This window comes from Phalaenopsis equestris, unplaced genomic scaffold, assembly GCF_001263595.1.
Source record: "Phalaenopsis equestris unplaced genomic scaffold, ASM126359v1 Scaffold000803, whole genome shotgun sequence".
NCBI classification, from domain to species: Eukaryota; Viridiplantae; Streptophyta; class Magnoliopsida; order Asparagales; family Orchidaceae; genus Phalaenopsis; species Phalaenopsis equestris.
Window position 1 is genome coordinate 611,438 of NW_018165243.1, and position 15,733 is coordinate 627,170.

General features: G+C 35.8%; 2 protein-coding genes across 6 annotated transcripts in view; both read left to right on the forward strand.

The window, feature by feature from the left end:
- LOC110031339 (uncharacterized protein At3g49720-like) overlaps positions 1–2,142 on the forward strand; it is a 13,218-nt gene extending 11,076 nt beyond the window's left edge. For all 5 annotated transcript variants that reach the window (XM_020734489.1, XM_020734488.1, XM_020734490.1 and 2 more), the window contains 2 exons: positions 1,637–1,692; positions 1,825–2,142. In XM_020734489.1, the coding sequence (XP_020590148.1) occupies positions 1,637–1,692; positions 1,825–1,980 (212 nt within the window). In that variant the 3' untranslated portion in view covers positions 1,981–2,142. The remainder of the gene's footprint in view (positions 1–1,636; positions 1,693–1,824) is intronic.
- A 5,722-nt stretch (positions 2,143–7,864) lies between these two features.
- Positions 7,865–11,180, forward strand: LOC110031392 (probable mannose-1-phosphate guanylyltransferase 3). Its single transcript, XM_020734566.1, is given in 6 exon segments — positions 7,865–8,128; positions 9,412–9,550; positions 9,827–9,889; positions 9,978–10,217; positions 10,291–10,555; positions 10,558–11,180. Coding segments are annotated over 5 exon segments (1,083 nt in total). The 5' UTR covers positions 7,865–8,128; positions 9,412–9,439; the 3' UTR covers positions 10,962–11,180.
- Positions 11,181–15,733: the final 4,553 nt, after the last annotated feature.

A 15,733-nucleotide genomic window follows, 5' to 3' on the forward strand; every position in this document is an offset into this window, starting at 1 on the left:
AACGAAGGAATGTTGGAGGTGTAGATCAAAAGGAGTTTTTGTAGGTATTCTCAGGAAAAAGAAATAGAGCGCATATTACAAATTCTTGTTTGTATTATAGTTATGCAAAAGATTTGTTATTGTTGCTTGATTGTTACCTGTAAGTAGGATATCATCCATATATATAATGATGTACATTTTATTTGATTTTGGGTGTGGAGCATGAGTGAAGGATTGACGATACTAATAACGAGAGTTGCTGAAGGTGAGTGGAGAATGTAGTGAAACATTGTCAAGCAGGTCTACATGAGGCCATAGCAGGGCTTCTTGTGGAGGCAAGAATGATGAGTCCATTGTGGATCTTGAAAGCCTTTGGGTTGAGCTATGTACACTTTCTTGTCATGGTTACCAGGTTAACAGCTAGTTTGTTAACCAAGAGAAGGTTGTGGGATGGATCGTGAACATGGAGCAACTGAGGAAGAAGTAGCTTACGAGATTGTGTGTTAGTCCTTGGCTGGTGTGAGATATAAGAAGAGATTGCCTATTGCTGATGTTGATGTGTTGTGCCCATCAAAGGTTAAATTATGTTGTATTGGTTGGGATTCCAAATGAAGCGGAATTTCAATCTTGCATCAAGGAGTTGTTTTGTCTCTAGTGATTGAATTCCAATAAGAGCTCCAGGGACTGTTTGATAAATGAGGTTAGTTTAATACCTGGACTTGATTGCAGAGTTTTTTATTTTACTGCAGCTTTGACAAATGGTCGGTGAAGAGAATTTACCACCTTGGAAGCCTTGGATGATGTCTTCCTGACTGAGGATTTGAGGAAGGGTGGCATTCTCTGATGGCATAAGAGCGATCTTTTCCCTTGTCTCTAGAATGCCAAAGCAATTTTAGGTGCTAGTTGGGAATTGGATTTCAACTTGTGTGGCTTCATGGGCTAAGTTGGACTCTCAATGCACAAGAGGGAGCATATGTCATCAAGGATGATGGCTTCCAGAACTGTGCACATGGAAGTTTTAAAGCAGTGGTAAGTAGAAGGAAGACCATTGGGAGTAATAGTGGATAATGTCGTTGATCTATTGTATTTGATGGCGAAAATATATTGACTTATTTATTGTCTTGAGCTTAATGATGCTTGGCCGATAGGTCCATTGGAGGCAGTGATTAATAGTGAATCATATTTCTTTGCAGGAATTAAGGTTTATGACGTATGATAGAAGGGAGGTGGAGATTGCCTAATACAGTGTTGTGGCCAGGTTTTGATCATTGATGTGCCATAGATCGTAACTAGGATTTGTTGTGATGGTTTCATCAATGCGAGGATGTGATTGGTCATGCAAAGAGTGGAACTGTCAAGATAACCATTAAAGCCGTCTGCATGATAGAGTTTGAGGACTTGAGACCGGCAGGTGGGATGATTGTTAGATATGAATTCAAGAAGAAAGGAGAAGGCCAATCCATTTTCATTGCATTAATTTCCCTTAACCTACTATATATATCATCCCATGTCACCTATTATATATATATTTACTTGAGAAAATTCATTTCAACCATATTGTTAAACTTTTCTCGGGTATTTCTTTATTTATCATTATTTTATTTTTCCTAATAAATCATCAGATTCTCATTACATTCATCCTTTTGTTGATGTTCAGGCTATCCAGGTCACCACAAAGCTAAAATTTCTGAGCTACCAAAGTTTGGGAGACCGGTATGATCTCATCTTCCTGCTTTTTATATATATTATTTATTTTGATAATATGGCTAATTATTTATTCCAATATTTGTTTATTGATGACGTCAAAAAGATATTGCTAATATTTCTAAACTTTACCTCAAAAAGGCCAAATCAAGGAGTCCTTCTTGGTGGCTGAGATACTTCATTTCGGCCGGTCTAGAAGAGAACGAAGCTGCAGTCAAAAAGTTTGAGCAGGCTGCAACTAAAATGTCATATAAGCCTGGCTGCCAAATTTTCCACCTGAGTTCACTACATTATTAATTAATTACAGCATTTTCGAGCTTATTTTAGAGGCTATTTCATTCAGTTTTGAATATTATTTCGAAATTGTATCATGATTATATTTTGATTGTAAGGTAACATGATGGTTGATTATTTAGTAGATATTATTACACAGGCCTCATATGAAAATTGAATTATGATTGCATTTGATTGTAAGGTGTCACCTTTCTTCTCCTGTAATATCGAAATGAATTAAAAGACAGTTTTGGAATGTGTTGGTCTGGATCTTAGTAGGGCAAGTTGAGCTTGGTGTAGACTTTAGCTTTTTAACATGGTTAGGGAAAGTAATTATGTGGAATTTATATGTGTGCGGACTTCATGTACAGTATTGTGTGGACTCTATATACAACATTATTGTACAACGATCTTGTACATGGAGTCTACATGAATACAAACTCCTTACCTAATATTCTCTCAGTTGATTAGGGACTAAGTGTTGTATTTGTGACTTTTATTTTAATTAATTTGTTTCCTTTTTTGGTTAATTTTCTTATATTCTATAGTTCTTCTCTATCAAAAGGGGCATAAGGCTTATGAGAGACCAAGAGAAGTGTATATGAAGTGTTGAGTTGTAACCTCAAGGTGGTTTTGTTTCTTCTCATGCTAGTGGAATCTCCTTCGTGCGAATCAATTCAACGCCGAATCACATTTATCATTGTGTTTGGTTGTTGTTGTGTGAACTTCTTCGTTTCTATGTTGTTTTCGTATTACAATTGACATAATAATTAGTATCAGAGCTTCGGGTTTGTGATCGTAGCGTTATTCGACATTGATGACAGCAAATCCGGCATATGTTGTTGGCATTTTGTGTGGCACCTTAGCCGACTTGTTTTGCCGGCTGATTTGGTGGTCCGACGTGCAAATGGGAGGCAGGCCGCTTGGATGCGGAATTCGAGCGATTGCAGGAATTTGCAGCAGGTCCGGCAGTCCAGCCACAACTCCGGTGGGTTTGGCAGTTTCAGGCCGCAGCTCCAGCATTGGCCGGTGGTCAGGACAGCGTGAGCTGCAGGCGGGGAGGGTGTAGCCCGTCGTGAAAGTTCTAGCAGGCGAGCGACGTCCCCGGCCACAGCTGTAAAAAATCTGGGTACGGTCGCAGCTACACAAAACCGGGAAGAAAAATTATAGAAAGGGTATCTTTCCTTTCTACTAGAAGGAATATTCCGTCGTCTCCGATTTTATTTTGCTGGGGCAGGCGGAGAAAGATTTTTAATAGGAAACTCTTACTTTTGAAAGATAAAGGAAATTTGTCTCCGGAATAGTAGATCTCCAAAATGAAATGTTTTAAAAACTTCTGGGACTGTGGAATTCAGAAAGAGAATTTTGAAAGAAAAAAGATAAATTACAGAGAAAAGAGAGGGATTTTTTTTTTTTCAGAAAGCCATTTTTATATATAGTTCTTATTTTTTCTTTTTTCTCATGTATTATATTAGAGAAATTTTTTGGAGAAAGAGATTCCAATAGTGGCGCAAATAATAAAAATAGCATGATGTCAATTTCTTCAACATTCGTTGTGACAATGGAGAAGTCGATTCATAAGATTGTTATAAATACCGTCAAAATTGATGTAATGAAATTTGATGGCGAATGGAATTTTGGCATGTGGTGATGCAAGGAGATGGATGCGTTGTTTTATGAACCTTGAGTAAGTCCTAAATAGAGATAAATGTTCTGAAGAGATGTCAGGGAGAGATAGGTTTTTGCATAACATTTAGGGGCTTGATTTCCTTCCTACCACGATGATGAGGGCTCACAGTGTACTTAGCTCACTATTAGTAGTTCCTAACCCTTAAGGGATGGGGTGGGGATGGAGTTCAAGGACAAGAAATCTTATTCCGAGTGCTAGTAACCATCCATCAGTTAGTATCTTTAAAAAGTGTATTATATGCGAAGGTGTTCTATATACATGGCGATGGCGCGTAAGGAAGGAGAAAATATTGCATCAAGACTCCGCACGTAGAGTTACGTGCGGAGTCTAATGAAATCACGCAACGTGGCGATGACAGAAAAAATAAAATAAAATATGTTCTGTAATACAAGGGAATATTCTTTCATGTTATTGTATGTTATTCAGGTGTTATTGTGTGTTATTCAAGTGTTATTGATGTGTTATTGTGTTATTATAATACTGAGAATATTCTCATAGTATAATAATACCTGAATAACATACAATAACACCTGAATAACACAAGGGGAATATTCTCCAGTGTTGTCGGGCCTATTTTTTTTGTCACCTCGACGTGGCGTGATTTCCTTGGACTCCGCACGTAACTCTACGTGCGGAGTCCTGATGCAATATTTTTTTGTAAGGAAGAGTTTGGCACAGTAGTAGGATGTGTTCATGTTTTATCATGGGAGTATTATTATAATGTAGGGAATGGAGGATAAGAGTTGGAATTTATTACAAAGGTGGCTTTGTGCTTTAAATTTGGGAAAATAATAGTCATATCATTCAATTTATTTTTATTTATATAGCTAATATTAAAAAAAAGTAGAAAATTTTATATATTTCACATGTCAAGACTAACTCATTAGTAAGTTAATGAAATGAGATTTTGAGTTGAGATTTTATTGGGCTCTTTGAAAATTGGATGGTATTAATATGAACAAAGGAGATTTAGTTTTTGTTTTGTAAATATATAGTTTTTTATGTTGCATGGTCTCCTTTAAAAATTAAAAAAGGTGTTTCTAATAAGCATTTCCATATTTTTCACAATTTTTTTTTTAATTTATATTTTTTTCCTAAAATTTGATTTAGGATATTTTTATCATTTTTTATTTTGTTATAATGGATTTTCAAACTATTAGGTTTATTTTAAGATTAGTGTAATATTATTTTCAATTAATTTTTATTTATTAAATTTTAAAATTAATTTGAATATATACTCTAGTCAAAATTTGGGCATCACAATAATTTAATTTTTGCTGAATCTATTTTCTTAAAATTAAATTTCATTTAAATACCCTTGAATTAAAACGTAAAAAATAAAAGAACGTCTTCTACAAGATAAATCAATCATATTTTTTTGCCAAAACCCTAAAATCTTTTTCTTTTTTATCCATTGCTTACCTTTCATGTTGAATATTCTCAAATTAATTTATATATATTAATTTGATGATTTATATATTCACCACAAGTCCAATGAGTTGAGTCTCCATAATGTTTTTGAACACCATCAAAACTCATTTGAATGGATTGATTAATGCAAATAGGAGCCAAAACTAACTCAACGCAATTTCTCTCTTTAAAGAATAGATTAAGAGCACTAATTACTGAATTCATTTCTTAAGAGAAAGTAAGAGCTCGTAGGAGATATTGTAAGGGTTATTGAGGTGATTGTCAGTTACATGCCGATGAAAAAATGCTAAAAGATGGATTAACATCATAAAACCATCACTGCAATGATGGGGAGTTCTAAGAATAATGGGTGACTACGAAGGCCATTATGGAGGCCAGAGAAGAAAATATTACATTCGATGACATCGAAGTGGATTGCACCATGTCATTGTGCAAGCGGCGTGTTGTAATCCACGATAGCATCCAGACATATATTGTTTAGGCGTAATATTTTCTCATGCTAGAGAAGATAGTAAAGTTGAGGAGCTGAGATTTGGGAACGAAAACAAATTGATGCATCCATTCCAAATTTAATAGAATATGAGAGTTTTGGAGCCAAGTAGAAATGCTCATTTTATAGTATTATTTTTACACCTCAAGTATGTCTTTTTCGGGGCAATTACATACTCACCACTGTCACCTTGCTATTTACAAAATCAACCACCATCTTTCATCCATTTTTCAAATTCTCACTTAGATATCAAAATTCATGCTAAAACCCCAACCCATATTTTTCATTTTTATCAAATTCTCATTAATTTGATCGCAGCACACATAAATATGTCAGTTTTGTAGTTAAAAAAAAAAATAACCCGAGTGATTAAATTGTAAATATCAATGTTTCAACTGGTCTGTATATAAATAAAATGCATAGAGGTCCATGGAATATACTTGATGTGTGCTAGAAAACTTGTAGCAGTAGATTATTGGATTATCGCCTTAGTGTTGCACGAGAATTTAACACACACTCCGATAAAAGAAGATAACTAGTTGATGCACCAAAAGTTATTTTGTTGAAACCCGTAGAGGGAAAAACCACTTGGTTTTGACCCAACTGAAGAGATTCACTATAAACTGGAGATTACAAGTATAGTTCATTGTCCCACAGGCAGGGAATGGTCACACAATCATTTGAGTTACAACATCAGTGCGCTGATGAACTTTTTGCAAGAAGAGGGTAGCGGTCAATAGTGATTGATTTCAGTCGGTAAGTGGTGGTCGGCGAGAGGCGGCCTCGGCAGCGGTCCGCAGCAAAGTGATGTTGGAGTTCAACTCTTTCTCCAAGTTTTAGTCTTATTCAATCTTTAAGCCGCGCACCCCACCCCCCATTTAGCGTTATAAAAATGGTTTCTTGTTTTTAGAAACTTCTGTCTGATTTATTTGCTGAATAAATAAATTTATAGTCTTTGTTGCAAATAATAGGGTTGGAATCACTCTGATCAGACGGTCCGAAGAGATTCCCTCGATTGGGTGATATTTGATTGATATTTGAGTCTCTTAACGATGTCAGAATTGAGTGATCTTAGGCTCGTTGGGTTCTACTTGTCGAGGCGCTCGATCAAAATGTAAGCTCACTAGATTCAATATTCTTTTGATATTCCAAAAATGCCTAGAAAACTTCCAAATATATTTAAATGGCTTGATCTAAGTTTGCTTTGTCTAGGATTAGACCAATTCATTGGGTCCGTCTCCTCAAACCGGTTAGTTTGATCGTAAGTTTGTTGAAATTTAAACTCTATATGACTTTTAGTCGAAGTTTAAATGTTTCTTGCATAAAAGAAATCACCCTGAGGTCTATATCATGTCTCTAGATTCATGTCGGGTGTTGGAAATTTGTTGACGGCATACTAACACTATACTCATTATATGTCAAAAAATAAGTTATTTGTGCAAAGAGCATAATCATCACTAATTTTTTATGGTTTGTCATAGTTATCAGAATGATCTATTGGATTGATGCAACCTGCAGCTTGCAAGGTTTATTAATCTATTAGCTACTACCAATTTCTTTAGTCACTGTTTCCGAAAAAATTGCTTAATTAATATCTCACAAAATGCAAAAAACTATAAAAATGTTTGAGCAGTACCTTATGATAGAATCATTTTATTCTTCGGTCAATTTTAGTAGTTATATGTTCAATTGTTTTCATTTTTTCTTTTGAACTTTCGGTTTATGTATTCGAGATAATTTATTAGAGAGAGCAACTTTAGATGATTTGGTCACATTAAACATCGACTATTTGATGACTCAGTTAGGAGAGTATTGTTTTATATTTGACATATGTTAAGAAAGCTAGAAGTAGACCTAAAAGAACTTCAGTTAGTTGTTTTATATTTGACATACGTTAAGAAAGCTAGAAGTAGACCTAAAAGAACTTCAGTTAGTTGTTTTATATTTGACATACGTTAAGAAAGCTAGAAGTAGACCTAAAAGAACAACATTCTATGCAGAATCATGAAACTTCTCAAATCAATCACATAGATCTGCATGCAGAAAGCTATCTTTGAACCTTAAAAGTCTCTCTTTAAAAAATCGAGATGAGTTTGGTCATTATATTGTTTTTGCAAACAGCTCGACTGCGTGTGGTCGAAATGATCATTTTTTTCCAAAAACAACTATAAATAAGTTGTTTACAAAACGCACAAACCAAACAGCTAAATAACTTATCTAAAATAGAGGTAGACGAGTTGACTTACAAATTAGATAGTCGAAACGGGCTAGACGTTCACTTAGGAACGAGTGAATCCGTTGGACTCACTCGCTTCAAAGTTCACACCCTATTCCGGTTAACCGCTAGGGTTTAGGGTTTCTTCACAATTTGGCGTTCGATATATTGCGAACCAGAGGCCCAGGGGAGATTCCTCCCTATTCCTTCGCAGGAACAGCTGCAGGGGAGTTGATTGTTTTTTGTCTTCTGAGACCTCAGAAGAATCGGCGGTTATTAGTGATCCGCCATCAAATTCCGAGGTTGAAAACTTCTGCCAAAATTCTTGATCGGTCTTCCTTTTACTGTAAGTTAGTTGCTTATCTTGTATGGCTCTAGCCGCCATGTCTTCTTTGATTCTTCCAGCTGGACTCCGTGCTGTAGTAGGATTTAATCAGTTTTTCTTGATTTTAGTCCAGCCGAACTGCGAATTTTTGTGGTGTTTATCCGGCATGTTTTATTCTGATATCATTTAGGGCTTATTTGGCTGCTTAATTGTATTGTTTTTCATTCTTTGGCTGGATTTAATTATAAATTAATATTAAGTTTAAGCTTCACAAACATTTACGAAGTTAATCGTTGGATTATAAGAATTTTTTTGAAAATGTCGTGAAAGCTTCGGGTTTTCGTTTATATGTATTTCCTACCTAATGTGTTCTTCCACTTGTAGATAGTGGTATTTTGCTGATTTGTTTGGAAATGCGACAATTAAGGCCCTTTGATTTTATTGAGTTATCAAGAGTAATGGTTTAATTTTCACACACACAGAATAAAGATGATGTTAGCATTTTCGCCAAAAGATGATTTCTTCTTCCATGCCGCCAAATGAGCACTAAGAGGAATTTTGTAGCAGCCTTAAGACTAATGCTTTTTGAATCCTGCCTATGGTTTCTGCTCTAGGTGCAGCCCACTTGCAGTTAGAGGACATGAGTAATCTGATTGTTCTATGATTTTATAATTCTATTGGTTATCAAACTTATCATGTCACCTCAGGGCCATTAGTGGTAGCTTTTAATAGCTTAGCTTTCAAGAAATCTGTCTTAGTTTTGTTTAGCTGCAACTTTTTTATTGCTTTTTATAATATTTTGCAATGAGAAACAGCTTTTTACAACCTTATAAGCTAAAGTTTACTAGTTGTCTGAAGGTAATTTCTAACTTTTTCAGAAGAAAAAAATGTATATAATACCTATAACAACCTTTAAAAAATTTATGTTTCACATAACAATTCTACAGCTACTTTTACAATTATTTGAAGCCTCGCGAAACTGACCTTGAGTCAACCTTGGAGGCTTTTTTCTAACTTTGGTTGATCTCTTTCTTCCCATCTTTTGATGCTTCCGAGCCTAGGAATTATCGCTCTAACCTTGCCTTTATGGAATTTTTTTGTTATGAGTTGACACCTACCTTGAAAAGATGCTAGCTTGATTCGTTCCTTGGGTAGGAAGTTTATTCTCTGCTATAGTTGTAAGAAGCTTTTGTTTTGATTGAGTATCTGAGTTACCATCAATCGTAAGTCCTGAAGATCATATTTGAATTTACTCGTGCACACTTGTGTTTCAATTTCTGAGTGGTTAAAATTTTGATCCACAGTGGAAGGCAAGAAGTGGTATTACTAAAAATGAAGGCACTAATTCTTGTTGGAGGGTTCGGAACCCGCCTGCGACCGTTAACACTTGGTGTTCCAAAGCCGCTTGTATGTTTTGGTAACAAACCAATGGTTCTGCACCAGGTAAAACTGTTTACAAACCATATCGGTTTACTTTGCTGAAGATATCTACTCATAACTAGACATTTTTTGAAAAAAAACTATTTATTCCTTGAGTTGGGGGAATAACCATAGTGAATACTTTAATTTTTTCTTAGATATTATTATTTAGTTCTGCGTGCAATTTCTTGCATAAACAGTAATTTTGTATACTCTTTGCATTATATTACTTGATTGTTCTCAAAACTTTTAAAAAAAATTTCATCAGTTGACCTACACAGATATATGATATGTCATCAGATTGAAGCTTTGAAAGAGGTTGGGGTAACAGAGATTGTATTAGCTGTTAATTATCAACCTGAGGTGGAATCTCAATTCAATCTTCTCTTACTTGCTTGGATCCAATTCTCCCCAGCCTGAAAAGATTAAAGATTTATTTTCCTCTTTGCAGATCATGCTGAGCTTCTTAAAAGAGTTTGAAGAAAAGCTTGATATAAAGATCACTTGTTCCCGAGAAACCGAACCTCTGGGAACAGCCGGTCCCCTGGCTTTAGCTAGATCTAACTTAGTCGATGGTTTTGGTAAACCCTTTTTTGTACTCAACAGCGATGTCATCAGCGAATACTCATTCGCCGAACTAATCAAGTTTCACAATTCACACTGCGGCGAGGCTACAGTCATGGTCACAAAGGTACAGCATTCATCTTACAATATATCCACCATTACCAAGTTTTTTACCTTTGACATTAATCCTTCTATTTCAGGTAGACGAGCCATCCAAGTACGGCGTTGTCGTGATGGAAGAGAAGACTGGAAAAGTCGAGAAATTTGTAGAGAAGCCTAAAGTATTCGTGGGCAACAAGATCAATGCTGGGATCTACCTATTAAATCCATCTGTCCTTGATCGAATCCAGTTGAAACCTACCTCATTTGAGAAAGAGATTTTTCCCAAAATTGCAGAAGATCAGAAGCTCTATGCCATGGAGCTACCTGGATTCTGGATGGACATTGGACATCCAAAGGACTACATATTGGTCAGAGTCTTTATCTGAACTCTCTTAGAAAGAAATCATCCTCAGAGCTTGCTGTGGGTTCTAACATTGTGGGAAATGTGCTGGTGCATGAGAGTGCGGCCATTGGGGAGGGCTGTTTGATTGGACCAGATGTTGTGATCGGACCTGGATGTGTGGTGGAGTCTGGAGTGAGGCTCTTGAGCTGTACTGTGATGAGAGGAGCTCGCATTAAGAAGCACGCATGCATATCAGGCAGCATAATTGGTTGGCATACGACGTTGGGTAGATGGGCGAGGATTGAGAACATGTCTGTGATTGGTGAGGATGTGCATGTTGGGGATGAAATCTACAGCAATGGCGGGGTTGTTTTTCCACACAAGGAGATCAAATGTAGTATCCTTAAGCCTGAGATTGTCCTGTAAAGATGGCTGCCTGGAGGTGTGTTATACAAGTTCGTTACCATTTTTTGGTTTTCCAGTTTATAAATCTGTCCATGAAATTATTACTGGCATCATTTAACGGTTTAGATGATGAGAAAGATGATGAGAGAGAGAGAGAGAGAGAGAGAGAGAGAGAGAGAGAGAGCTGGGCTTTGTTCTGTCAGCTTTTAACTTTTATTTGTTTGAGATTTTATCATATACTTGGCTTTACTATTTGCATATGCAAATTTGAGTATTATTATTAGGTTTGGTAAGATTAATCAATTCCGTCCATATATTTCTTAAATTATCATGCTTTTAACATATTTAATTTTAAAAATACATTTTTTATTTTAAAAAGTTTTTTGAAGATCAGTACAAAAAAATATAATTCATTACATTTTAATGCAAATTACTATTAAATACAACAATGAGATAAATCTTTTTAATAGTAAAATGTCAGCATAGAGCATGCATCTTGTTGAATCCAAAAGCGGTTGGAGAACACTCCCAAGGTATAGAGGGTTGAGAGAGAGAAGTAGAGGATGAGAGTATACCATAGGGAGCAGTGAAAAGAGTGTAATTTTTATTCACATCATACTCTCTATTTATAGAAATAAGTCTCAGTATTACAAAAGTATATTTGTGTTCCCTCATTATTGACTTTTTAGAGGGATTTTTTTAGTAATTATAGAGTTATTCATATGTAATAAGATCGAGGGTCTGATTCAATTGATAAGAGTTTGTCGATCGTGTGGTAAACTTTGAATCGATTGACATTTAATCCAAAAGGATGCTTCATGTCGATTGTCCTGAGGGCCTGATCACCGCTATGGGGGAAATCTTCTGCGTGTTTCGTCGATCGTCCAAACAAGATGCCTCTCTCGCCATCGTCTAGCTTGAAACGGTCGTCAACAACTACGTTCGATCGACAGTTTATTTCTTCTCAGTCATTCACATGTCTGGAAATTCATATTGACATATTTTATATTGTTGTGAATATGAAAATCGGTCTACTGTTTCAAATTGACATTTTCTCATGTCTCACAGCAAATTGGATTTGATACTCGAAATAAATTGCTCTTAATTTCTTTTATGATTTGTTGCAGAAGAAAAAAAAAATAATTAATGAGCTTTATTAATTTTTTGATAATTTTTTTTTAATGGGTCTAATGACATGATGAAATTAATAAATAGATATGTTAACTCCCCTTGTAATCTCTTCTTCGGCATTGACAGTTTTCCAGGTTCTTCTTCAAGTGTGCTTCGGTTTGAAGCTCTCAAGTAGAGAGAGAGAGAGAGAATGAGAGGAGTAGGGCTGTAAACTAGCCCAGCTTGAGCGAGCTCAGGCTTGGCTCGCGTTTAACTCGTTCAAAATAGCTCGTGTTCGAAATCAGCTTGTGAACAGTGTGTTCGTGTTCGGCTCGATTAAAATATTCGTGTTCGGCTCGAACTTGGCTCTTTAAACTTAAATTGAGAAAAATAGATGTAAAGTGTGAGATTCGAGCATGGATCAAATATATACAAAAGAATGAACTAACAACATTGCCACATGAGGTGTTATGATTTAAACTTAGACATAAATATATATAATATATTATTATATAAATAATATATGTAATATATTATTATATAAATAGTTATATATATATTTTTTTTATTTCGAGCTAAAACGAGTGGAACACGAGCGAACAAGGAGTTGTTTGTGTTCGGCTCGTTTACTTAACGAACAAGCTTAATATGAGCTACTTAACGAGCCGAACACGAGCTGTTCGCTAACAACGAGCTTTTTTGACAACCCTAGCGATGAGGAGAGGAGAGAGAAAGAGTGCTTTCTTGTAATCGTCGAGGCGATCGACGGGTGTAATTCCTCAAGAAATAAAATCCTCTGCAGCTTCGTGGACGTAGACAATTTGTCGAACCACCTTAATCTGTGTGTTTCCACTGTGTTTTTCTGTTTTGTGAATTTCTCGTTCTAATTTTTTGCATTATTGTCGTTGGTTTTCACAAATGGTATTAGAGCTCAGCTTCAGATTGAGGGAAAGCGATGGTTGGAGATGATGTGATGGCATCGAGATCGAGAAGTTTAATGACACGGGTTTTGGTTATTGGAGGATGTAGATAGAGGACTTCCTCTATGGGAAGAAACTTCAGCTTCCATTATTGAGAAAACACCCGGAAAATATGGATTCTCTGTCAGGGAATCAGACTTAGGAGTTGACAAAACTTTCACCACTGGAGCAGACATTGCACAACAAGTGTGTGTGCAGGGTGAAGACGCCGCTTGATGGCAGTAAGAGTTATAATGCTAGACTTGTTGAAAAGAGCTTTCAGCAGAGGCAGGATATTGCCCATGTAGTGGGAGTTTTAAGCAGAAACATGAGTAACCAAAGAAAGAGCTTAGAGATACAAAGCTATGTTGACGATGATATGTCGACTAAGGGTGTTACTTTTAAGAAACTAAAGTTGTGCTTGACTTTAGCTGGTCTTGTGGCATAAAGACCGGGTCTTTGAGTTGCAGAGGTGGAAGATATCATGTTTGGAAAAAAAAAAGACACAACTAGTGGATGATGCAACCAGTGTACCACTCCAAGTTGGTGATTTGTTGTGAATATGAAAATTGGTCCACTGTTTCAAATTGACATTTTCTCATGTTTGACAGTAAGTTGGATTTCATACTCGAAATTAATTACTAAATTAATTGTTCTTAATTCCTTCTATGATTTGTTGCAGAAGAGAAAAAAAATTAATGGGCTTCATTAATTATTTGATTAATTCTTTAACGGGTCTAATAACATGATGAAATTAATAAATAGACATACTAGATCTCCTTATAATCTCCTCTTCGGCATTGACAGCTTTCCAAGTTCTTCTAGTGTGCTTCGGTTTGAAGCTCTCGGGTGGAGAGAGAGAAGGAGAATAGGAGAGGAGAGAGAAAGAGGTAGAGAAAAAGAGTGTTTTCTTATAATCGTTGAGGCAATCGACGGGTGTAACTCCTCAAGTAATAAAATCCTCTACAGTTCTGTGGACGTTGACAATTTGTCGAACCACATAAATCCGTGTGTTTCCGCTGTGTTTTTCTGTTTTGTGAATTTATCGTTCCGATTTTTTGTTTTATTGCCGTCGTTTTTCACAGCATATATGTACACATCCAAACCTCACAAATAATTTGAAGGCATTAAACATAAATTGTCTCATGTAAAACCTTTAAAAAGAAGCTAATTTACCAAATTAAAATAAAAAAATGTCATATAAAAAATATATAATAATATGTTGAATTAAAATATAAAAGAAAGTATGTTTAAGTTAATAGGCTTATAATACGTGGAAACATTATGTCAATTAGCGCCAAATAATGGAATCATGCTTAAAAACAGAAATGCATTTATAATTCTTAAACCACCACTAGTTTAGAAGAATTATATATAACTATTTTCTATATTATTTATGCATATCTTGAAAGTTTTATTTATTTATTTAAATTTATTGAGGTGTGCATTTAAAGATTTTAATTTATATTTTTGGCCGGCTATTCACGTCAACGTGAAAATTTCTTTAGTATTTTTAATTTGATTCATACATTAATTTAAAGTTCATTTACAGTATTTCCTAATCATTTTAATTTAAAACTTCTTATTTGCATTCACCCGAAATCACCAATACATGAATTTTCAATTAAATTCCAAAAAATGGCTAAAAGAAACTTTAAAAAGAAACTTTAGAATGTTAATTATTATTATTATTATTTTCACCACAATGTATATCGAAATGACCGCGGCGGTAGAATGATTATTTAGTATTTTAGCATTGTACGAGACTCCAACACACTCAGATAGTAAAAAGATAAGTATGCGGAATGAGACGTCTAAATTTTATGTGGAAACCACTGGAAAGTGGAAAAAAAATGTGGGTTTTGGCCTAGTTGAAACTTGAAATGATTCACTATGAATAGTATGCGCACAAACTCACTATTCTCCTGAATTATGAAAAAATAGAGTTTCAAAGTTGATCATTATAAATGCACAACAGTTGTTCATTAATAATAGTTGTAGTTTGACTGTAAGGAATTGGTTCTCAATGATAAATAGTTGCAAGAATCGGAGTTAAGTGTTATTGATGCAGTAGTCCACCGTGAATGCTATAGATAGCGGTTGGTTGTGTGGGTCATAGATGGCACCTTAGAAGTGTTGGTTGGCCACAAAAGGCGTAGTAAGAAGCTGGAGGAGTTGTGAGCCACATAAGTCATAGTGGCTAGTTGTGATTACGTTTGTTGGTCGTTGAGGTAAAAGTTGGGAGCAGTAAGCTACGTAAGTCGTAGTTAGTCACATATGACGTAGTGGTTGGTTGTGATGGTGTTAGTAGGTCATAGAGGCCAAAGTCGCAAGTTGCACGAACGGTAAGCCACGTAGGTCGTAGTGATTAGTTGTGATGATGTCCATAGGCCACAGGGTCGGAGTTAAAAGTTGCATGAATTGTGAAACACGTAAGCTATTGTTGGGCACGTATGTTGTAGTGGTGAGTTGTGATGACATTTATGGGTTGTGAGGGCTGGAGTCGAGAGCTACACGAGTTGTTGGTTACATAGGGCGTAGTTGGTCATGCAGACTATTGTGGTGAGTTATAATGACGCCAATGGGTTGCAGGAGTCGGAGTCGAGAGCTACATGTGTGGTGGACCATGTAGGTCATAGTTGATCATATAGACTGCAGTAGTGAGTCGTGATGATGTCCGTAGGCCGTAGGGTCAAAGTCGGAGCTGCACGAGCTGTCAACCAC